Source organism: Notolepis coatsorum (genome assembly GCF_963971535.1).
Source record: "Notolepis coatsorum genome assembly, chromosome: 1".
Taxonomy (NCBI): Eukaryota; Metazoa; Chordata; class Actinopteri; order Aulopiformes; family Paralepididae; genus Notolepis; species Notolepis coatsorum.
In genome coordinates, this window is record NC_140165.1 from 118,059,150 (window position 1) to 118,084,829 (window position 25,680).

General features: G+C 42.7%; 1 protein-coding gene across 1 annotated transcript; it reads right to left on the bottom strand.

Moving 5' to 3' along the window:
- Positions 1 to 548: 548 nt before the first annotated feature.
- Positions 549 to 12,309, bottom strand: LOC311239909 (uncharacterized protein). The gene is made up of 4 exons (XM_084328353.1): positions 12,183 to 12,309; positions 9,015 to 9,165; positions 2,040 to 2,102; positions 549 to 1,165 (listed from the first exon to the last, which is right to left on the bottom strand). Exons 2-4 carry the CDS (start codon positions 9,132 to 9,134, stop codon positions 875 to 877), a joined length of 474 nt encoding a protein of 157 aa, XP_084184479.1. The 5' UTR covers positions 9,135 to 9,165; positions 12,183 to 12,309; the 3' UTR covers positions 549 to 874.
- Positions 12,310 to 25,680: the final 13,371 nt, after the last annotated feature.

Consider the following 25,680-nt stretch of genomic DNA (forward strand, 5'->3'; position numbering starts at 1 on the left):
AGCTAGAGTGCCGGAACCTATCCCGAGTGGCCGGAAGCAATAGGGCCGACCAGCAAAACCTCTACTGCGCTTCCTGTTAAGCAGTTGCGCCGATCGGCCACCAGATGGCGCTCCTGAACCGCCAGAGAGCTCAGTGGGTCCTGCTGGTGAATCTCAGGCCAGCGGAGGGGGAATATGAATCCGATTCCAGATTTTTGAAATATTGATATAAGGACGCTGTACAGCGTCCCCCGGCAACTTTAGCATCGCCAGCAAAGACGTTGTAAATCGTTTTTAGGCAGTCAAAGTGTTAACATGGATCCATTGTATAAGTGTCAGCCAAGCTGCCATCCGTTTTGTCCAATGGTTGAATGATTGTTCCATGACGTCAGAATACCAGCATCCTTTGTTTAAAGGAACACGCCAACTTTTTGGGAAATTAGCTTATTTGCCATCTACCCTGGAGTTAGACAGGCAGATATACCCTTTTCTTCGCTGTGCATGCATTAGGCTTAGGGAACAGCCGCATCGTAAAAATAATTAAGAATCCATTGTAATCAAGACATGAATGGAATAAAATAAATCATGTTTATCTTGAAAGACATAAATGAAACAAGGTGGAGGCAGACGGTGAACTTACTGGTTTTCAACTCCAATGTCCACACTTTGAGGGTAATACAAGTGTATGTGGGGGGGGGGGGGGTGCACAGTGTGAAAATATGTTATTTTATAATGTTCTTCACAGAAGCTGAGCCATGGCCAATGAGTGTCAGGTTAAAAATGTATTGTATTTAAAAAAAAAACATTGAAAACGGGTCCCACAGACCCGAGAATGACTTCACTTCACAGACACACCACCAGAGGGAGCAACACTGACTTGGCCATGTCTAAGTTGTTACAATTCCTCTTTTCTGTATATCCTCTTGTGGAACGCAAACACTGCTTTCCCAATTTCAAGTTTCTCTTTTAAGAACTTTAATCCTTTGTTATAAGTCTTGGTCAACTTGTGCAACTTCTCCTTCATGAGGTTATTTGCCACGACGGTCTCCAGCACCTTGACTTTGATGTGTTTTGTTTCTTCATGAAGCATCGGATGAGCCGCAATTTTCTCCAGCGTGCCGTTTATTACGAGCTCATTTTCATGAATACCGTCAGACAATCTGCGGTGTTCCGATGCATGGCGCTTCTGGTGGAGGAAAGTATCGTAGCTTTGATTAGTCATCAATGTTGTCTTTACAAGTTATGTTTGGCTTATGTATATATTGCTTTTTTCAGACAACTTTATTGATCCCACGTGGGGCAATTCATTTGTAGCTTTGCACGAGTAACAAAACATTTTAACGACAACAACACTTCATGATACACACAGTCCAGTAAAACAGACAACTAGGTGTATAGGCTACTTAAAGTGACTACTGTCTGAATTTAGAAGTCTGATATCCGAGGGGATAAAAGATTAGAGTAACGGTTGGTCTTATTCAAAGGAACGTCATAACGGCGGCCAGAGTTTAACAGCAAAAACCACTGAGACAGAGCATGGAGAGGTTATTTAATATCTGAACCAACAGATAAAAGAAAATGTTAAAGAGGCTTTCAATAAAATAACGATAAAAAGTACTCTGAACTATGCTTTCTCAACAAGTAGATCCTCTGCTGACCTTTTTTATAACAATGGACTCTGTATTTCAGTTTACAATCAAACACAGTTCCCAGATACTTGTAGGATTCAACAATCTGGACATCCTCGTCGTAAATAACACCGGCTTGATGATCGGAGTTGTGTCTGAAGTCAATGATCATATCTTTAGTTTTAGAGACATTGAGGTCCAAGTAATTATAATTATAAATACAAATGCCATGCTCAATTTCACGAATGCAGCTATAGCTAGGCCAATCGTTTTGTTTATTTACGAGGGAATTGCAGATCTCTGAACCAAGTCATATATTCCACAGCAAGCGCTGATTACAGATTTTCACAGATTAAACCATTTCACGATAATTCCAAATAACGGCCAGTGTCAAATTATCTTATGTTCTACCCAAAAAATAGATTGACTCACCTCTAAAGCGTCCATTTCCTGTTCTGTTCTCTCAAGTAATGCTTTGGTCTTTTGGAGATCCTCCTGCAGGTAAGAGTGAGTATAGGAGTCAGATTTGGCACATAGACTGTACTCTACACAAACACAACAGGGCGACAGTGGCTCAAGAGCTAGAGCAGACGTCTGGTATTCAGAAGGTTTCCGGTTCGATTCCAGCTCTTCCCAGCAGCATGTCAAAGTGTCCGTGAGCAAAGACACCCAACTGCTCGATGAGCAGGTTTAAATTTCTCTCAGTTTCATTAATCATACAGTTACTGTCGTGAGCTTTTGGAGAGCAGAATAGAAAGGAAGCACCTGACCTTTAGTCAGAGCAGCAGAACTGGACCTCCGGGGGGCGTGAGATGGGATAGTCGTGTGTGAGAGAGGCTCCACTAAACTCCTACAAAAGTGTACAATTTAAGAAGGAAATTCAATGGTAGAAGTAAAAAGATAATTGACTATATAAATTGTAGAGGCGCAACTGAGCTATGCCGAGACCGAGGAAAGACAGAAAGGCTAAAAAAAAGCTTACAACTGAGGACGCTAGCAGAGAAGCTAGCGATAGCAGCAACCTGTCGGATTCGGATGAAGACCAAGCTGAAACTACAGCGCCGAACGAAGCACCACCGCCGACCACGACGGACATAATGGCCGCTATTAATCGACTGAATCAAAATGTCGATTCAAGGTTTGAAAAGTTGGATGCATCACTTGCTGGCCTGAAACAGACATTGGATAATATTGAGGAACGGGTAGCCTCAAACGAGGATGGCCTGAATGAACATGAAAGCCGAATCAAGATTCTGGAAGACAAATGTGCCGTGTGGGGGGAGGAGGCCAGGGCGCTCGGTGAGCGAGTGGACGACCTCGCCTCGCGCTACAGACGACAAAACATTCGGATCATAGGTGTAAAAGAGGGCCCGGAAAAGGGCAATCCTACAGACTTTATTGCAAAACTTATAACAACATTGCTGGGAGATGAGAACTTCAACAACAAGCCTGTTAACTCTTTCAGTGCCACTCACGAGATTTCTCTGGTTTTTTTATAGGTGGTTGCATGCCACTCACGAGATTTCTCGGAATTATTATATATATTCTTTTTTTTGCGATCTGAAAAATTATTGCATCACCCGAGCCTACCCGAGTATAGCCGAGCTGCGCCGGTGATCACTGTGGAAAAAAGCGCCCCCTGTCGTCTCCCAGATGACATAAGTGATTTTGGAATGGACTCAATGAAAATGAATGGGGAAAAAAATCCGGTACTCCACATTTTCCAGTTCACTGATCCAGCCGGGGTTACCACAGTTCATTCTGGAGCCTCAGATCCCCGCGGATCATGGAGATCTACTGTGTCGCGTTGGATCCATACACGTATCGATTTTTTCGAATGGTGATCAGGAATTGGAATATACCAGTTGGATACCATCTGATGTCAGGTAAGGACTCTATGTTATCAGTGGTAGGATAATCGGAGTAAGTTTGATGAAGTTATAAGCTGTTTTGTGAAATGTCTTCTTTCGGTTTCACTGTAAAAGTCTGTGAGGAAATCAACGGAGCGATTATCAGTGCGCGGCCGTAATGTGCTTGCGTGCACGTATAATATTGATCATCTAGCGTTTATTTGAAAACGATTCATAAAAAGGCCGACGAATATCAACGTTGTGGAATATTCCACTAAAAGACGATTTTCATAGAATGCTCCAGAATGAGCTGTTTTTTATATCAAAACGGGGGCTTTTCTAACTGCTCTGAAACGGAAACGACGCGATAAAAAAACAATCTGTCTTCACAGCACTGACTGGAAAATAGTCTTTGATAATGCGATGGGCAGATTAGACACATAGCCATAATTTAAAACATAGATTAGGCGATATTAACGTTAACATTGGCGCCGATGGTGGCATTCAAGCGGTAAAACGGAAAACCAGGCGTGGCACTGAAAGAGTTAAAATCGACCGAGCATATCGGGTCAATGTGAAGACGGCAACAGATGGCACTCCACGCCAAATTATAGCACGAATCCACCATGATTCAGTGAAGGAGCGCATTCTGAGGCTTGCAACACAGAAGTTCCCCTTACAACATGAGGGAACACGTATCTACATTTTCCCGGACTTGGGACCGGCAGTGTTGAAGCTACGGAAGCGATTCGACAATATCAGGACCAGATGCAAGACTGCAGAGGTGAGATGCGGATTCCGACACCCAGCGACATTCGTGGTATCGGTTGGCACAGACAAGCGCATGTTCAACGACCCGAAGGACGCGGAGAAGTTCCTAGACGACAACAAAGTGCCACGTTAATCCAACCCAACAGTACAGACGACAGCTTCAATATGTGATCACTCACAAGTTACAGCGGCTCATTGCGCCCATCCTACCTACTTCTCATTTGTTTTTGTTGGACAGGTGGAGACAATTGCATACACAGACTATCATGGTATGTTTACTAGCTCTTAGGTATTTAGACTTAGAGGTGTTTGTTCGCAGAGGGGACTGGAGGGCGGTAAAGAGGGCCCCGGAGGACAGCGTAGTGTTTTTCATGTTAGTTTGCGGCAGTGCATATTATTATTATTTTTTTTTCTAACGGCGGAATGTATACAACACTTTGGGCGATTTTTGTTTTGTTACATGATCATGGATAATAAGTCATGTCAGTAAATAACAATGGGGATAGTACAAGGATTGTAAGCTGGAATGTAAGAGGGCTAGATCACCCAGTTAAAAGAGGTAAGGTAATGGCTCATTTAAAAAGCCTGAAAGCTTTTTAAAGCGGTTATATATCTTCAAGAGACCCATATTAAGAATATAGCCAGGAACAAGTTACGCATGGGATGGGGATCACAAATATTTCAATCAAACTTCGGGGCCAGGGCCAGAGGGGTCGCTATTATTATCAAGAGGGGTGTGTCATTTGATCATGTGTGCACAATCGCGGATCCGAAGATTTGTAATTGTATCAGGGACACTTAATTGTGTTCCTGTAACATTGATAAACGTGTATGGTCCAAATTTTGATGATCCAAATTTTTTTGAGACAGTTCTGAATAGAATTCCTGACGTCGGTAATACAAATATTATATTGGGTGGCGACTTCAATTGTATAATTGACCCTGTGTTGGATAAAAAGTCATCAAAGGTATCTGTGAACAGCAAAGCCAGTGAGGTGTTAAAAAGTGCCATGCACAATCTAAATCTGGTTGACATATGGAGGCTACGCAATCCTTCCAACAGAGACTACTCTTTTTTCTCTCCAGTGCATAAATCCTATTCTAGGATTGATTTCATGTTGATAGACTCTAAACTGATATCCAATGTTGTGTCCACACAATACCATACTATCCTGATAAGTGATCATGCTCCCATGTCACTGGATGTTAGGTTCACTAGACATAGAAAGGAACGCACCTGGAGATTTGACAACACAATCTTAAAAGAGAAGAGTTTCTTAAAATATATGTCAGCTAGGCTACCTGACATTATAGCCACAAATGATACAGGGGATGTGGATGACTCAACACTGTGGGAAGCTATCAAGGCAGTGCTTAGAGGCAGCATCATATCATACGTGGCAGGTAGGAGAAAACAAATGTCAAAAAGACTAGTGGAGTTGGATGATTCTGTGTCTCAACTAGAACACCTGTACAGGGTCTCTGCGGATCCCGACATCCTGAACTCTATAGTCTCTCAACGACATGAGTACAATACTATTTTATCTGCACAGGTCAATAAGCAATTGAATATGATAAAACAGATACAATTTGAAATAGGTGACAAACCTCAGAAACTGCTGGCACGTCAATTAAGACAGGCGCAAGCTTCCCATGCAATACTAAAAATAAAATCAGACACAGGCACTGTTCTTACAGATCCTAAAGAGATAAATGCACGTTTTATGGAGTTCTATTCAAAACTGTACACATCAAATGGCAACCATGACATTGATGCTATTAAGGCATTTCTCTCTGAATTAAACCTACCTCAGCTTGATGGCGAGGCAGAAGCTGCACTGGAAAGGGACATCTCCATAGGAGAAATAGTAGAGGCAATTACAGAATTCCAGAACAATAAAGCACCTGGCCCTGACGGCTTTACTGCAGAATTCTACAAGCACTACTCTAAGGAACTATCTCCGCTGCTGCTTCGTATGTTTAAACATGCCGCATCGGATGGTAGACTACCTCAAACGCTGTATAATGCAAATATTTCATTAATTAAAAAAAAAATAAAAAAGGGCAGAGATGAGTTAGAACCATCATCCTACAGACCTGTGTCACTGATTCCAATTGAAACAAAGCTGCTTAGCAAGATTCTGGCCAAGCGGTTAAAAGCTCACATTCAGAAGAAGTGCACCCGGATCAAATCAAACAGGCTTTATTCCTAATAGACATATTTATTACAACTTAAGACGTTTATTCAATATACTTTATACGAAACACAATACAGAGACAGTGGTGATTTCAGTGGATGCTCAGAAGGCCTTCGATCAGGTCGAGTGGCCATATATGTATGAGACCCTAGAGGCATTTGGTTTCGGGAAGGTATTTATAGACTGGATACGGATTTTGTATGCTCATCCCACAGCAAGTGTAGTTACTAACCAGGATATTTCCTCTCAGTTTCCACTATACCGTGGGACAAGGCAAGGAGATCCATGCTCTCCTTATCTTTTCGATTTTGTCATAAAACACTAGCTACAAAAATTCGACAACATCCTAGAATATCACCTGTCTCCATTAAAGGGCAAAAGCATCATTTATCAATGTATGCAGACGACATTTTGTTATACGTATCTAACCCACAGGAGTCCCTTCCTCCAATTATGGAATTGTTTAATTATTTTGGCTCTCTTTCAGGTTTTCAAATTAATTGGGATAAAAGTGAATTAATGCCAGTACAATTAAATAAGGATAGCTCCTCATTGAACTCTGTCCCCTTTAAGATTACCAAAGATAGATTTACTTACCTAGGAGTGACCGTTACTAAAAAAAAAACTGAACTCTTACTTGAAGAGAATTGGAAATTAAAAATAAAACAGTTGAAACAGAATATAGATTTTTGGAAGACCCTCCCATTGTCACTGGTTGGGAGAGTAAACGCTATTAAAATGGTGGTTCTTCCGAGATTTACATACATTTTTCAGTCAATTCCAGTATTCATACCACAGCGGTATTTCAAAAAGTTGGACTCGATAATAATCTCCTTTATTTGGCAGAATAAAGCTGCACGTATTAGCAAAAAACACTTATGTAAAACAAAAAATTAGGGTGGCTTTGGTCTTCCAGACTTCAGATGTTACTACTGGTCTGCACATTTAAACAATATGGCTTTCTGGAGAAGTGCTAACCTTACGGAGTGCATGGAGGAGGTCACTCCTGCATGGCTCTCAATGGAGCGAGCAGCCTGTCAGGGAACCTCTCTCCTAGCCCTTTTGAATAGCCCTATCAAGATAAACAAATCATTATATGAAGGGAATTTTATAGTACATAGCTCCTTGATGGTATGGAAACAGATTAAAACATACTTGAAAGCTCCAAATATGTATACAGACACTCCAATCGGTAATAACCATGTCTTTAAGCCATCCACTATGGACCAAGGGTTTGCACAGTGGAAGGTGAAGGGTATAGGGTGCTTGAAGGACTTGTACCAAGGGGGCCAGTTTTTATCATTCGAGCAACTGAGGGTCAAACATGATTTACCGTCAACAAATTGTTTCCGCCATCTACAGGTACGGAACTTCGTAAGGACTCATGTAGATACATGGTCAGACATTCCTCAGCATCAAGCACTGGAAACTATAATTCATGTTAGACCAGGTAGTAATGGGGCGGTGTCAAAAATATACCAGACACTTTTCAATCAGGTAATAGTTAGCACAGAAAGATATAGGACTGAGTGGGAGTCAGAACTGGGGATACCCCTCAATGAGGAATTCTGGGAAAGGTGTCTCACAAATATTCACCGGTGCTCTGTAAATGTTAGAATCAACTTGATTCAATTTAAAGTGATACACAGGTTGCACTACTCAAAGGTGAAAGTAAATAAGATGTATCCTAGCATATCAGCACTGTGTAACAAATGTAAAAATCAAGATGGTACCCTTACACATCAACTCTGGTCTTGTCCCAACTTACACACGTTCTGGTCCGATATATTTGACTTTTATTCAAAAGCTTTTAATAAACAGTGGGAACCCTGCCCCTTAGTGGCCATTTTGGGCTATAGCGACGATGTTACTAGGTACTCTGGCAATGAAAAATGGCCGATATACCTAGGTGCTGTGTTGGCTAAAAAGCTCATATTGAGACTCTGGAAGTCTGATGCAGCACCCTCATTTGAAATGTGGATGAGAGAGCTGGGTGAGACCCTCTACTTAGAGAGGCTTAGATTTAGAAATACAGGACGGAGAAAGGTGTTTGATACGACATGGGGACCGGTGTTGGATTACTTAAAGGGTCTGAGGGAGGATGAAGAGGATATATAAGTTCAAAGTGTTGCTCTTATTACAGTAATGTCTGAAGGTATATTCTCTGTTTTGTCTTTTGGCCTTTTTTTAATGCTCAGATTTTTTGGTCTCCTTCTTATTTCCCAGCAAGAATCTATCTTATTTAACTATCCTGTTTATTTATATGTATAAATCCGCCAAATGAAATAATGTTTATTTTTAATCTTTTTTGTTATATGCCGCTGTACAATTGTTTTTGAACAAGAAGAAAAATAAGATTGCATGTGTGCATCATTATGGAATGTAACTAAAGTAATGTGCAATAAAAATACTTGTTAAAAAAAAAAAAAAAAGGAAGGAAGGAAGGAAGGAAGCACCTACTTTGTTATTATTGACTCAGTTTAAAAAAAATTATGAATTGTATCATTTCTCTTTTAGTAAACACGGTAACAATTTACATAATCTCTTGTCATCAACTTGTGTATTTATGTATAATTTATTGTATTTACCTCAACGTCTGCACCAGTGGCCAGAAAGAGCAGGCCGCTGAATATCAGGAGCCTGGTTGTCCTGAGAGCACTCCATCTGACTCCTCCATCTCGAGCCAAGGCTGAAACTGCTGCTGCCATTGTGGTGTGGCCTAGTTGAGGGTCGGTTACTCTGTAATGGTATGGAAATGGAATATGGTCCGTAAACATGGATAAAAAAAAAGACGAACAGAGACAGACAATTTTTTTTTATTAAATAGAAAAGTGTGCTCAGTAGAGGCAATTTCTCCCCACTCGGACTAGTGGCACCAAGTAAAATATGCCATTTCACATTTTCTCAGTGTGCACTTTTGCGACAGTCCCTTAGATGAAAAAAATTATACCGCCCAAGCCTAGTAGCATCAGCAAACTAACGTTAGCTGGCTCCAGTCCACTAGCAGCATGTCGAAGTAGTAGTAGCCTCAGCAAGCTAACGTTAGCTGGCTCCAGTCCACTAGCAGCATGTCGAAGTAGTAGTAGCATCAGCAAGCTAACGTTAGCTGGCTCCAGTCCACTAGCAGCATGTCGAAGTAGTAGTAGCATCAGCAAGCTAACGTTAGCTGGCTCCAGTCCACTAGCAGCATGTCGAAGTAGTAGTAGCATCAGCAAGCTAACGTTAGCTGGCTCCAGTCCACTAGCAGCATGTCGAAGTAGTAGTAGCATCAGCAAGCTAAACGTTAGCTGGCTCCAGTCCACTAGCAGCATGTCGAAGTAGTAGTAGCATCAGCAAGCTAACGTTAGCTGGCTCTAGTAGTAGCCTCCTCCTCCTCTCTCTCCCTCCCTCTCTCTCTCTCTCTGCTAACAATCCTGATTCGATTCTTGAACCTATTTAATTAAAAAGGAAGATATTGATGGACATTAGCTATACTCTATAGTATAGCTCAGCAGCTGTAACAGAATAACAGCTGCCATACCAGTGTTTTACCCCTTCAGAAGAATTAAAAAAAAATTATATAAATGAATATACCGTGATATATACCGTTACCGTCTATGCTTAAAATTATACCGTGATTATAATTATCTGAATTAAAAAAAAAAAAAAATTGAATCCTAACTAACCTTACCGTCATGCACTTGTCCTAATAAACTAACCTACACTGTAGCACTCAATACTTTGATGAACATTGTTACTCAGCTGATAGAGTTGTGCCCTTCCTGATGGCTTGTCGTACAGAACTTGTAAGTCGCTTTGGATAAAAGTGTCAGCTAAATGACTAATGTAAATGTAAATGTGATATAAAATGTTGACCATACCGTCCAGCCCTACTTGGTGGTACTGCTGGTGGTACTTGAAAAATGTTTAATAAAAAAATTTAAATAAATATATATATATTTTTTTTTGTGCAGTCAGCCACTGAACTTAGAAGCAGGCCAGGCCAGTGTTTCTAATTGTGAACAACCAGGAGATCAATGTGACAGAGAGTAATGCAGTCTAAACAGTCATACATCTTTTATTCAACTTCAGCCCTGATCATAACCATTTTTATTTTTAGATTTTTTGTAATGTCAGATAAAAAATGAAATACTCCCACTTTTCTTTCTGAAAAGAGTTAATCTGACATTACAAAAAAGTGTTGTTGCTATCATTGATACATGCTAGCCTGTAAATTTTTTTTTTTTTTTTTTTTTTTTTACAATAACTTTGTGATGCCATCACACAAACTGGCATTTAAAGGGTTACAATTCGAAAATGTATTGAATATGTTTTTTTTTATTTTTTTACAATAATTTGTGATGCCCATCACAAACACTGGAATTTAAAGGGTAAAAAATAAAAAAAATCCTGCACCAGAATGCAGAAAATTAAGTCTTTGTAACAAAATAATTCCTGGGGGAACCCCACTTAGAAAGTGGCCTGACTGGGGCTATATTTCACACTATATTTCCCAGCCTGAATTATTTCCCCAGTCTGGCCCTGCTTATGTGAGTTGTCAATGGACAACAACATGGTGTGTGTGTGTAGGTGTGTGTGAGAGAGAGAATGAAGGACAATTGCTTGCTGTGAGTGAGTGAGTGAGTGAGTGAGTGAGGTGAGTGAGGTGAGTGAGAATTAAGTACATTTGCTGAAATACAGTTGTTCTTAATGTTCTCGACATGTGAGAATGTTAGTTATTATGTTCTCAATACCCCTTGCATATGAGTTGTGTGGAAGAGGTTTGCTAGTTCTAGTGCTACCCCTTTGTACATTGTGGCTGTGTCTGACAAAAGTTAACAATAAATAATGGTATTCGAAAATACATTTTGCCTCCTGCGTGAACTGTGCATAGCTGAATGGAACCCAAAGCTGTAAAGGAATGTGAATCACTACCCACTTTCAAAACCACTCGCAAAGAACACCTACGGGAGACTGCAATTCGAAACTGGCCCCTACAAATTTCCTAACCCAACGCCCTCCAATGTACAGTAAATGACCAAGTATGGTTGTCAATATTCCAATGTACAGTTTTGCTTGTACAGTTGTACAGTGTGTGCCCCCCCCCCCCCCCCCCCACGAACCACCTCCAATGTACAGCCCCCCCCCCCCCACCTACCCAACCTCCCCCAATGTACAGTTTTTACGTCAAATATATACACTCTTTTCTGGACTATTTTTGTATCACAAACAGTACTGTATTTGCAAATCTGATATGTCATAAATGTATAGATGACTGTCTATCTGTATGTCATGTATGTCATGTTATGATGAATTGAAACTGGGGGACCCTGATGTAAACAAGACGAACGTCTTTCTCTGGTCTGCATCCCCTTAACAATTGTGTGTATTGAGCTGTACTGTATTGTACCCATTCTGCAATCTAATAAAGTTTTCAATCAATCAATCAAGAATAGACTGTATTTTAAACGGCGGCCATATGGTGGCAGGCCTACTTGGAGAGCCAGCTACGTTCTCATGGTGGTACTTGGTGTAAAAGGTTTGAGAACCACTGCTTTACACTATTAGTATTGTAGACTATTAATCTGACTCCATGTTCTCAGTTATTTAAAACAACACATCATCATCATCATCATCATCATCATCATTAACAAACGGCGAGTTGGGGTTACGATAAATCGTAACTTCTCGATCAACTGAACCTAGAACTTGTTAAAAGTAAACTAATAAAAAATAACAACAACAACAACAACGCATAATTAAGTATTCGCTCTAACCTGTGGTAGTTGAGAGATGCTGGTCAACAGGAGAAAGGAGACAAATAGCTTCTGGTGGAGCTGCAGGCAGAAGACGAAGTAACGCAGACAGCTTGTAACTCCGTCCTTCTAAGGCTTTGTTTTGAATGTTTTGTTCCAGGCCGCGTGTCTCTCTAGCTGCTTTGGGTCTAGCTGCCAGCAGTGCGCGCGCACACTCCAGTTCAGAACGAAGCAACGCCCCTCTTAAAGGGGCAGCGCTCCAACAAATGTAACTTCCTCAACGAGAGAGTAGGCAGTAGGGCCACAGACAATAGGGGGTATCTGCAGAGCCGCAGAGCCAGGCTGGACGGGTATAAGTGGTCTGGACAAGTAGTTGCGAATGGGGGGGGGGGGGGGCGGGGTTCGTCTCGTTTACATAGGTACATTATACATAGACAGTAATGTTCAGGCATGCGTTGTTCATGGGACGGGGTCCCCCCCCCCCCCCCATTCGCAACTACTTGTCCAGACCACTTATACCCGTCCAGCCTGGCTCTGCAGATACCCCCTACTCCCACAGAGCCCAACGTCTGGGCGGGGGCTTCGTGGCGTGGACGGGTTTGAGGCGGGGGCTTCGTGGCGTGGACAAGTATTGTGGCCTGGACAAGTCTTTGCACTACTGCGCATGCGGATGAGGGGGGGGGGGTCTCTCTCTCTCTCTCTCTCTCTCTCTCTCTCTCTCTCTCTCTCTCTCTCTCTCTCTCTCTCTCTCTCCTCTCTCTCTCTCTCTCTCTCTCTCTCTTCCTCTCTCCTCTCCTCTCTCTCTCTCTCTCTCTCCTCTCTCTCTCTCTCTCTCTCTCTCTCTCTCTCTCTCTCTCTCTCTCTCTCTCTCTCTCTCTTCTCTCTCTCTCTCTCTCTCTCTCTCTCTCTCTCTCTCTCTCTCTCTTGTTTACGACATACACAACTTTCATCAGGGTCCCCCATTTTCAATTCATCATAACATGACATACAGATAGACAGTAATGTTACATCTAGACATTTATGACATACCAGATCTCAAATATACTAGACATTTATGACATACCAGATCTACAAATATACCGCACTGTTTGTGATACAAAAAATAGTAGAGTATATATAGTAATAATAGAGTATATACATTTGAGGGGGAATAAACTGTACATATACAGCACTGTTTGTGATACAAAAATAGTAGAGTACATTAACCTGGCACACAACATACTTGTTCACATGTCATTATTTTTTCTTTCACTCTAAAGGAAATATGTCTCACATACAGTAGACCCCCCCAGTACTTTGTGGAGACGAAGATGATGAGTACCAGTCTTCTCCTCAGACATATAAAATCAGTTTTTCAATACAAGCCCCCCTCCCCCCCCCCCCCCCTCAACCGCATGCGCAGTAGTGCAAAGACTTGTCCAGGCCACAATACTTGTCCACACCACGAAGCCCCGCCCAGACGTTGGGCTCTATGGCTCTGCAGATATACCCTATTGGAGTGAGATCCAATCTATAGCACGCCTTAAGCGTTATTTTTTTGCGTAGCCGCATTTTGCGGAGACGCTCTCTGATTGGCCACTGACATGTGCGCCCAATCGCGTGACGAGCTGTGTCTTTGCCCATTTCCGGGTCTAACAGCCCGCAAACTGCGTGATTACTAAACGTAGCCGCATTTCTGGCAGACGTTTCTGGTCATGTGACATGTGCGCCCAATAGCGTGACGAGCTGTGTCTTTGCCCATTTCCACGTCAAACAGCCTGCAAACTACCTGGCGTTCTATCGCCATACTTACTTACTTACTTATCCTCTTCGTCCCGGTTGGGGCATAAGGCCGCAATCATACACTGCCACTGAATCCTGCCTCGTGCTTTGGCCTGCGCTTCGTCCCAGGAAAGACCCATCTCCTTCAGCTCCATCATCACTGTCCTTCGCCAGGTGTTCTTTGGTCTGCCCCTCTTTCTCTTCCCAACTGGGGTCCATCTCAAGGCAACTTTGGGTGACCTTTCATTGGGCATCCTTAATACATGGCCGAGCCATCTTAACCTCCGTCTCCTTATCTCAAGGGACATATGCAAGCTGCCTGTCTTCTTATAAAGTTCCTCATTCGAGATTCTATTTGGCCAAAAGATGTTGCAGATCCTACGTAAGCAGCTATTGTGGAAGACGTCAACCTTTCTCATATCCTGTTTTGTTACTCTCCAGCACTCAGAGCCATATAGCAGCACAGACTTAACATTGCTGTTGTAGAGCCTGAGTTTGGTTTTAAGGCTGTATTGTTTAGACTTCCAGATGTTGCGAAGTTGGCTGAAAGCACCTCTTGCTTTGTTGAGACGCGTCTTGATGTCTTTTTGCGTTCCACTTTCACTGCTTATGAGGCTTCCGAGGTATGTAAAGTCTTCTACACATTCCAACGCCTCTCCATCGATGGTGATTGGAGGTGCTGTTGGGACATTGATGCACATCACCTGGGTCTTTTTCTGGTTGATGTAGAGACCAGTTCGCTTTGCATCGCCATGCTCTAAGACAAACTCTAACCTTAACCAACTTCGAAAGAGTGCCTAAGCTTAACCGTTGAAAGAACTTGCCGTCACGCTCTAAGACAAACTCTAACCTTAACCAACTTCGAAGAGCGCCTAAGCTTAACCAGTGTAGAAACTGACGTTGGCCAATCAGAGAGCGTCTGCCAGAAATGCGGCTACGTTTGGTAATCACGCCTGCAAACTACCTAACGCCTAGTTTATCACTGGTTAAACTAGTCGCTTAGGCGACTCTTTCGAAGTTGGTTAAGGTTAGAGTTTGGAATCAGGGCTGGTGTTCTATCGCCCTGCTCTAAGACAAACTCTAACTCTAAAATGAACATTCAACATTAATTCGCGTGTCGTCTCGCGCCGTTCAGACTTTGTTGACAATCTGCGCATGCATATGGGGAGTATGTGCTGAAAAAGGGAATTTATCTCGGCCGATTTAGTTCTGATCGATTAGGAATGGGTTGCGCCGTGTTCAGGAGATTCAGGCGCATAAAGGTCTATTCGATCATGTCTATAGCACCCACACAGCCGTAGCTGCAACCACTTACATCAAGGCTCTCATCCACATTCATTCATTTGCTCCCCCGCTATCTCCTCCCCCAGCCTGGTGGGAATGAGCGGCAGGTTACACGATTTAAAAAAAAATTAAATAATTGTTTTTGTCTAGATATACTATACATTTAATCTGTCCACTTCATATTGAAGTAATAATGCTTCTTTCGTTTTAGGTACATATGCCGCTCAGATTAACAGCATAAGCTTCCCCCCTCTGATGGAACGTTCCAACACGGCTCTCCCACATTCAGACTCCCTGGGCAATCTGCGCATCCGCCGGATTCCAAAAGTCTATTGGATCATGTCTCCAGCCTACAGCCGTAGCACAACCGCTTACGTCAAGGCTCTAATCAACATTCATTAATTTTATCCCCCCACGCTCCCTTCCCCCTTCCCCCTCACAAGCTCCATGTAACACGGAAGTGCAATGGTCTGTGATGTCAAGCATATAAACATAAATATTACTGGAATAAAAAAAAATATATATATATATAATTCCAATATAACATCAATACAAAGTGTGGTATATATGTTTGAACTAGCATACATTAGGGATGGGATAGAATATTCAAATTTTCGAATATTTGATGCCAGTCTCCATATTCGATTTTCATGTCAGAAAATCGAAAATAAATTATTATTTAAAAAAAATACTTTTTAGGGTCCACATGTGATTTGCCCACCGGCACTTTGGCGACCTCTAGTGGCTCGGGTGTGCATATTTTTTAATACAATATATATTGAATTAAAGCCCCATTTGTTGCCTGTCGATAGCCCTTTCAGGTGACAAGATCCGTTCAGCGGTTCTCAAGTTACATGCCAATATTTGAGGCTTGTGCAAAGTACACGATATTGCGCAAATACTACTCCCGACTCTTGGGGCTCTAGTTCCGTCAATCATTTGGCGATCTCGAAAATGATTGGACAGGGCTATGCTACACATAGTAGCATACTACAAAAACCTAGGGGTCCGCAAAGACGACTTCAAACTGGAAATGGTAACAACAGATGAGGTACTCAAAAAACTGAGCACCCTCCAACCTAACAAGGCCACATGACAACATCCCCTCCAAATTCCTCAGAGACTCAGCAGCCACCATCACCCCAGTCATCACACCATGGACCGCGGAACGCATTTGGAATGGGTAGGGCCAATTATGTGACGTTACTCCCTCCGACCAAACCAAGCCACATGCTCATAACGCATTTGTTTATTGATTATAGCCTACATTTAGTTACAAACAAATAGTATCATAATATGCATTACTTAACCAGTATGATTAGAAAGCGTAAATAATGTGACATGGCGGTCAACCAACCAGTTATAGGATAAAAAATGTCAACACTCACCCGTCTTAATTCCCAAAGAAGTTCCTCCGTCTCTCGTTATGCTGGATGAAGTCACTGGCAACGGCGAGGACATCCACATTGGCCAAAGCTTCCCTGTGTGTGTGGCTGCACATCAACTCATTGAGTCTCCTTTGAGTCATTGTTGACCTTAAATAAGTCTTCATCCGAAGACTTTGATAGATCCCTGCAGCACTCGCTGGAACAGTGGACGTCTGCGAGGCTCGCAGCGGGAGCAGCAGCCGCGGCAGGTGCACTGACTTGGGGTCGGGATGCTCTGGTCCCGCTGGGGCAACGTTGGCGCCGGCGGGAGCGGCAGAGGGGCTAGCTTGAATTGGAAATTCTGGAATTGGAAATTCTTCTACTGCTGCCGGTGCTGGTTCCTCAGACTCGGAGAGCTCCTCGTTGGCTGCCGCTGGAGTGACGGTGGTGGTTAACTTTGAGTTTGACCCGAAGAAATCTGTGATTTTTCGACGCTTCATCGTTAATCAATGCAATCTCTCGTATAGATAGAGGCTGTCTACTAGAGCGCTATTTTGAAATGGATGCACGTTAATATGAGCTTACCTCTGTGTGCAGCGTGCTCACATGACACAATAGCCAATCAATCATTAGGAAACAGAATTTGTCGCTTGTGATTGGCTAGTTCAAGTTTTTTCTTTTACGTAGGCTTACAGATAGTGGAAATTATACCCGGGAAGCGCCCGGAAGTGCAATACATTAAGAACATAAATGTATTTGCTGATATACATTTGATTTGACTGTTAATGTTAATTAATGTTATTATTATTATTATTATTATTATTATTATTATTATTATTATTATTATTATTATTATTATTATTATTATTATTATTATTATTATTATTATTATTATTTATTATTATTATTATTATTATTATTAATGTTTGATGTTTGATACACCCCAAAGTTGGTAGGGCCATGGCCCTACCGGTTCCGCGGTCCAGTCATCACACACATAATAAACCTCTCCATAAAACACGTCCCCAAGGACTTCAAGATTGCGAGAGTGACCCCCCTGCACAAAAAGGGCAGCAAATTAGACCCAGGCAACTACCGCCCTGTTTCTATTCTTACTACCTCCATCTCGAAAGTCATGGAAAAAATAGTCTACGAACATGTCGAAAAGTACCTAGCGGAAAAAAATCAAATCTACGAATTCCAATCTGGCTTCAGAACATCCCACTCCACTGACACATGCCTTCTCTATTTGAACGACGACATCAAACAAGAGGTGGACGCGGGCAAATACTGCGGCATGGTCATGCTGGACCTACAAAAGGCCTTCGACACTGTCAATCACACCATTCTGATTGACAAGCTAAAAGCACTTGGTTTTGATAGTCTATCAGTGAGCTGGATACAATCCTACCTTGAGGGGAGGGAACAGATGGTGGAGGTAAATGGTACCCTATCCCCCCCCCCCCCCTCAGTGAGCTGTGGTGTTCCACAAGGAAGCATACTAGGACCGCTACTGTTCTTAATTTATGCAAATGCCATGTCGTCAGCTTGTGACTGCAACTTGTTCTTGTTCGCGGACGACTCAGCCCTGCTGGTCTCTGACAAGAACAAGTTACAGGTTGAAAAAACCCTCAGCTCAGAACTCGGCAGAATCTGCACCTGGCTCGCTGATAACAAACTATCATTACACCTGGGCAAAACAGAGGCCATTCTCTTCGGATCAAATAACAAACTCAGCAAGACCGACGGCTTCTCAGTTACAGTGGGTGACAATATTGTCACAAGGAAAGATGAAATTACATACCGGTTCCATCCTAGAGGCTAATCTTTCCTGTAACAAAATGGCATCCAATGTAATAAAAAAAAAGTCAACCAACGAACTCGATTCTTGTAACAAATGTCCTCTGGGTCTTGGACTTCCTGACGGGCAGACCCCAGGTGGTAAGAGCCGGCAACTGCACCTCCTCATCCATCACGCTCAACATAGGGGCCCCCCAGGGCTGTGTTCTGAGCCCCCTCCTCTACTCCCTGTACACACATGACTGCGTAGCACAGCGGAACAACAACACCATCATCAAATTTGCTGATGACACAGTAGTGGTGGGCCTGATCTCTGCCAACGACGAAAGGGCCTACCTGGAAGAGGTAGAGAACCTGTCACAGTGGTGTCAGGAGAACTGCCTCTCCCTGAACGTCAGCAAAACAAAAGAGATGATTGTGGACTTCAGGAGGTCGGGGGTCAAGGACTACAGCCCCCTCAGCATCGACGGGGCACCGGTTGAGAGAGTGAACAGTTTCAAGTACCTCGGAGCCCACATATCCGAGGACTTGACATGGACCACACACATTGACAGTGTTGTGAAGAAGGCACGACAACGCCTCTACTTCCTCAGGCGCCTAAGGAAGTTCCAAGTCAGTCAGAAGATCCTTAGGAACTTCTACTCATGTACAATAGAGAGCATCCTGACCGGCAACATCACCTCCTGGTTTGGGAATAGCACTGCACAAGACCGTAGCAGACTACAAAGAGTGACACGTTCAGCCGAACGCACAATTGGAGGGGGGCTTCCCACCCTCCAGAACATTTACATCAAGCGGTGCAAAGGGAAGGCTAAGAGAATTATTAAGGACTCAAGCCACCCGAACAACTGCCTCTTTGAACTGCTGCGGTCAGGCAAGCGATACCGGAGTCTTAAGGCGAGCACAGAAAGACTCAGAAGAAGCTTCTATCCCCAGGCCATCAGGCTGCTAAACGAACAATAATCGCTAAACGAACAATAATCACTATGCAACAACCATCAAATGCACACAGCACACACACCCACACGCACACACTCACTCAAACAAACAACACACTGCAGCACCCACTCTCCACACTTTAGATCACACAAACACACTTACACTTTATATTTATTGATAAAGGATTTGCACTACAACTCGTACACCTACTGTGAATTGTACCTAAATTGCACCTCGTCCCATTTCTCCATTTCTGCCTTGCACTATATAGTATTGTATATTAGTACACTGCACAGTATTGTATATTGTATGGTAACTACGTCTATTCTGCATCGAACATTGTACATATGTCTAAACTGAACACTGTGACCTCTTTTTTTACTTCTAATTTTACTATGTTTTTATTTCATACTTATCTTGTCTTGCACAGTCTCTGGAGCGCAACAGTAAGAAGCATTTTGTACAAAAGTATTCTGTACTTCTGTATGACAACTATTAAAGAAACTGAAACTGAAACTCTGGTAAACAAGAATACCCTGAAGACTCTTGCAGGAGCACTCATTCAAGGGTACTACGACTATGCTTGCACCTCATGGTACCAAAGCACCTCAAAGGTGCTAAAAACTAAATTACAAACATCTCAAAACAAACTGGTCAGACTACTGCTTGACCTTACTCCTAGAACCCACCTCACCCCTGCCCACTTTGACATCCTAGGATGGCTTAGAGTAGACGACAGAGTACAGCAACTTGCAATGGGCCTGGTCTACAAGATACACTACACGACCAAGGTACCCATGTACATGTCAAAATACTTCCCAAAGGTCAGTGAATACCATGATCACAACACCAGAGGGAGCTCCACAAATCATGTTAAACCCAGATTCGGCTCAAACAAGGGACTAAACACGTTTAGCAATTATGCCACATCAATGTGGAACGCCCTACCCAAAGCTGTAAAGGAATGTGAATCACTACCCACTTTCAAAACCACTCTCAAAGAACACCTACGGGAGACTGCAATTCGAAACTGGCCCCTGTAAATGTCCTAACCCAACCCCCTTCAATGTACAGTAAACTACCTAGTATGGTTTTGTCAATATTCCAATGTACAGTTTTGCTTGTTTGTACAGTGTTTCCCCCCCCCCAACCCCCTCCAATGTACAGTAAATTACCTAGTATGGTTGTCAATATTCCAATGTACAGTTTTGCTTATACAGTTATACAGTGTTCCCCCCCCCCCCCCCAACCCTTCCTACCCCCCCCCCCCCACCCAACCTCCTCCAATGTACAGTTTTTACGTCAAATGTATATACTCTCTTTTCTGGACTCTTTTTGTATCACAAACAGTACTGTATTTGCAAATCTGGTATGTCATAAATGTATAGATATAGCAGTGCTGTCTATCTGTATGTCATGTATGTCATATATGTCCTGATGAATTGAAAATGGGGGACCCTGATGTAAACAAGACGAAAGTCTTTCTCTGGTCTGCATCCCCTTAAAGGAAAACTCCAACATTTTGGGAAATTAGCTTATTTAACATCTTCCCTGGAGTTAGACAAGAAGATACATACTTTTTTTGTCTCTGTGCGTGCATTTAGCTTAGGGAACAGTCGCTCCGTTAGCATAGCTTAGCTTCATCACTGGAAGTGAGGCGGATCCGGAGCCTTACAGTGTATAGTTTGATTGATTGATTGAAAAGTGTATTAACAGATTGCAGAATACACTCCAAATACAACTCCAAAACGTTCATGTAAACATGTTGTGACCTGTGTATTCACCACGTGGAGAAATAAAAAATAATTGAATTAGACAATTACGTTTTATAAGCAAATATACTCGGAACTATTTTGAGCTCTGAGCTAACCGGAGCTAACGCAGAACAGGAGGATTGTAAAGCATATATAATGATTTCCTTTCTGGGGTTGTCAAAATAAAAGTGCAACGTTTATAGCAGCGGAAAACGTTTATTTTGTACATTATCTAACGTTTACACGAACCTAAACTAACTTTAGGTTAGTTGTAACGTTAGTTTAGGTTCGTGTTAACGTTAGATAATGTACAAAATAAACGTTTTCCGCTGCTATAAATGTTGCACTTTTATTTTGACAACCCCAGAAAGGAAGTCATTATATATGCTTTACAATCCTCCTGTTCTGCGTTAGCTCCGGTTAGCTCAGAGCGTCCGGTATAACAATATACCAGGGCTTGGATGACTGTTTTCTAAATTGGGGAGGCTTTTAATCGTCAAGGTAAGAGGATTTCAAGTCATGGTATCCATAAACTTCAATCGGTTCGGATCTTTTGAATGAATGAGAATGTAAACAAACACAGCGTCACGTTGAAATCACTGGCTGCGCTCAGAGAGTAGTGGTTGGGCAAAAAAATAGTTCCGATCGTCTAATAGTTAGATTCAATGTTTTAGACGCAGGCAACTTTCGTCTTACCAGATTCTCGATACAGTGACGTTCAATTCTTCATTTTGTAAGTGAATTGATTTGACAGTGCTAATTTAGTTTTGGTAAAACTATTCATTTCAATCACAGGTTTACCAGAAGCCCTGTCAAGAAAGGATGGAGACATTTATCACAGCCAAAAGTCTCAAATCCTGAAGGACATCGGAGTACAAGTTCAATCTACAGCCTCAGAGGGACTTGTGATAGATCTATCTGTGCAAGTACAGATCCTGGTGAAGTCTCTCACCAAAGGCATGACATTCCGGGACTTTGTCATCAAGGTGTTGAACAGTGTTGCCAAGATTGGTCATGAGAAGGGAGCAAATCGTATTGACATTGTGGCTGACCTCTACCTATGAACTATGAACATTAAGACTGCGACTAGGAATAATCGGGGGTCAGCAGGTAGTTCACAGATGGCCTTCAGCGAGAATGACACTGTGCCGGAATATAAGCAATTCTTTGAAGGTTTTCTGTCTAATCAAGACAACAAGCTAACCCTGAATTTAATGTTTGCCAGGATTGCTAAGGAACATGAATGGAACTGGAGCAAGGAGTTCAGCATCACCTACGGCAGGAAGATCCTTGCAAACATTGGCGAAAATGTTGAGATCCAGCTTTATGACCGCATAGAGATGCTTGAGGAGGCTAACAACCGCATCATTTGCCATGAGATGGACATGCTAAACAAGGGGATCAAGTCAGTTACGGTTAGAACAGTCGACTCCGATGTAGTTGCCATCCTACTAGGGTTCACTACAAAGTTCCTGTCAGTATGTTGTGATTTGCAACTTCATCGACTTTGCTGTTCGGGACAAATGCCAGTTCTACTCAATCACAGAAGCACACAAGAAGCTTGGTGGAGATGTGGCTGATGCCATGCCTGTGTTCCATTATTTCAGTGGCTGTGATTCTGTGACGCCTTCTTTGGCCACTCAAAGAATGCTCAATTCAAAGCTTGGATGAACCACAGTAAGTTGACAGAGCTCACTGCTGCATTGAGAGGACTAAGTTGCTGCCCTAGTATCGAGACTGTTAAGAACAGCATGGAAGTTATTGAACCCTGGGTAATGAGCTGGTACAACAAGGCTGGACTGTGCAAGTATAGATGGACTCAGATTCCAGCTGTTCAAGCAGTCAGTTAAAGATGAGCTGCGAGACCTGCCCCCAAGCCAGGATGCACTTCTACAGCATCTGTTGAGAGATACAGTCCAGGCAGGATGGCTGTGGGGGAACAGCCTTCTACAACTCCCTTATCCCCCGGTTGTTGAATGGGGATGGACTACCGATGGGGAGAAACTCTTCGTCAAGTGGAGCACAGTTTCCGCAGGAGACACATTGTCTTAGGTAACAAGGGTGTGTAGCTGCAGATCTAATAAATGCACCTCATGTTCTTGTGCTGGCAGGGGGATGAAATGTCTCATTTATTGCAAGTGCCTCAGCAAGTGTTTGAATCCTGTGTGATGGGATGTGTGATGTGTTCAAATAAAGTTTTTTTGGGGGCGGCTGGGTGGCGCAGCGGACATTGCGCTCGTCACCAACGCAAGAGACACCGGGTTCGACTCCGGCTGTCGGCGTTGCCTCCGGCTTGGACCAGCCGTCATACTAACTCAATTGGCAGAGTTAGCGGGTGGAAGTCGATGGGTGGTAATCTGGACGTTGTGGACAGCGACTCCTACAGGTCGGTTGGGGACGCCTACACAGCAGAGACAGGAAATGGCAGGGGTAGTGTGAGCCTCCCACACATTGCACCTCGCCAATGAGAGTCCGCGCTGGCAGGTTAAAAGATGTGACAGGCTGCCTCCTCGTGTATCGGAGGGGACACGTGATGCAAGGCTTCTATCTTCCCTACAACGGGCCAGTGGGGGGCATATGCGAGCAATGTTCAAGACAGGGGAGGGAAGAATTGGAGTTTTTTTGGACTTCAAGTGGTTTGCTTTGTTTCTTGGGTGGTTGTTGGGGTCCTCATCTTATAACAAAGCTTCAACCTAAACACTAGTATGCCCCATGAGTATATTTAGAACTTTGGCCCAAACTAACTGCATGGCCTTCATGAGCAGATTTGGCTGAAGTGGCTTGGGCGCTGATCAATTCAGAGATAAAAAAAAAAGGTTTTTCATGAATATCTCAAAAAATTAAGGTTTTAGGGCATATGTTTGTTCATAACACTAATATAAATGTGGTGTTTCCGCAACTATTGAGCTCAAAATCAACTATCTGCGACCTCCAGGAGCCGAGATACAACATTTCAGGTCTAAAAAGTGGGCGTGGCCGTTTCAGAGACTTCGCCTACCTAATTTTTTGGGCTCCTTGCTTTCTTTATTGGACCCTAAGAACAGAAAAACATTGGCTCAAAGGTTAATCATGATTTGCAGCCTTGACCCCATATTTGGCCCAAACTGACCAGACTATTAGGAATCTGGTTCGCTGGCAGAGGTAGAGAGCCAACCTGTTAAGCTGTAGGAATATTTCGCCTAAAGGTACCTGCCTAAGTAACTGGACGATTGCTTCACTTCTGCAAGGTCAATTTGCATGTTCTTGGTATCTAGGAACATCTAGGGACCTGGGGGTATGTATTTCCAGTGTCAGAAATATTGTGTCTGTTACCAGGCTGAGTAAATTGTAATGAAGAAAAGGAGAATATAAATTATGATTTATGATTTTTGCATCTTTGATCAAAAATGTATACGGGTAGGAGAAAATGCTCACTGAGCTCATTCACCACCTTATTGAGATCATGTGTACAAAAAATCTAAGGAAATGAATAAAGGGAAGATGATTAAACAGAAGGATTTGTAGATACAGTAAAAGGGAAAATGCTCCTCTTTCCAATGGCAGGGTTGCATCTGGATTTAGTCATTTCCTTGCGGTTTTTACGATAATTAGCATTTTCCGATAAATTCGTATTTCCGATAAATCATATAAAACATCGGTAAAAATGAAAATATACACTTTGACTACTGTTTTTGATAGGGTTATGGTCTTTACTCTTGGCTACAAGAAAAACATATTTAAAAACATTAACCTCTTAACATCCAAGGGCCCACATGTGGACGATTCTTTGCCGACCTCTAGTGGCTCGGGTGTGCATTTCTTTTAATACAATATATAGATAGAATTAAAGCCCTATTTGTTGCCTGTCGATTGCCCTTTCAGGTGACAAAATCGATTCAGCGGTTCTCGAGTTACATGCCGATATGTGAGGCGTGCCCCAAAGTACGCAAAAGTACACATTACCACCCCCGACTCCCGGGGTTCTAGCTCCGTCAATCATTTGGCGATCTCGAAAATCTTTGCACAGGGTTGTAGCCAATGAGTGTGGCTTTCCAATGATACCCCATGATATGATAATTGGGGATCTAATACGGTCTCTATTGATCGATTTATGATAAAGAAAAGCAGGGGGACCTTAAGGCTTAACAGGTTGCTCTAAATTACAATACAACAATCAAAGTCTGAATGTAGCACGTGCAATGTAGCAGCCAAAACAATGATAAAATAGCACCAAGTTATAATATAATAATCACAGTACAAGTGTAGTGTGTGTGCAAAGTAGCAGCATAAAAACTATAGAATAGCACTAAATTGTAGCACAATAATCCCAGTAATTGTGACTCGGCAGTGAGTGAGTAGTGGTATTTTATCCAAAGCGCTTTACAATTTTGTTCCTCACTCATTCACTCACACATTTACACACCGACGGCGTAGGCGACCATGCAACCTGCTCATCGGGAGCAATTAGGGGTTAAGTGTCTTGCTCAAGGACACTTAACTCAAGGAATTGAGCCGGGAACCTTCTGATTACCAGACGACCGCTCTACCACCTGAGCCACTGTCGCCCCAGACAGGCAGCACACCGTTGGGTTATTTGGTCATGAGCCTTATGCCATTTCATTTAAATAATTTCTT

What these genes read in the sequence shown, in the direction of transcription:
- LOC311239909 (XM_084328353.1), bottom strand. Translation starts at nt 9,134, where the DNA reads ATGGCAGCAGCAGTTTCAGCCTTGGCTCGAGATGGAGGAGTCAGATGG. An exon ending in CCACTGGTGCAGACGTTGAG is followed by an intron (nt 2,103 to 9,014) that starts GTAAATACAATA and finishes TCTTACCTGCAG; the next exon opens with GAGGATCTCCAAAAGACCAA. An exon ending in AGGAAATGGACGCTTTAGAG is followed by an intron (nt 1,166 to 2,039) that starts GTGAGTCAATCT and finishes TTCCTCCACCAG; the next exon opens with AAGCGCCATGCATCGGAACA.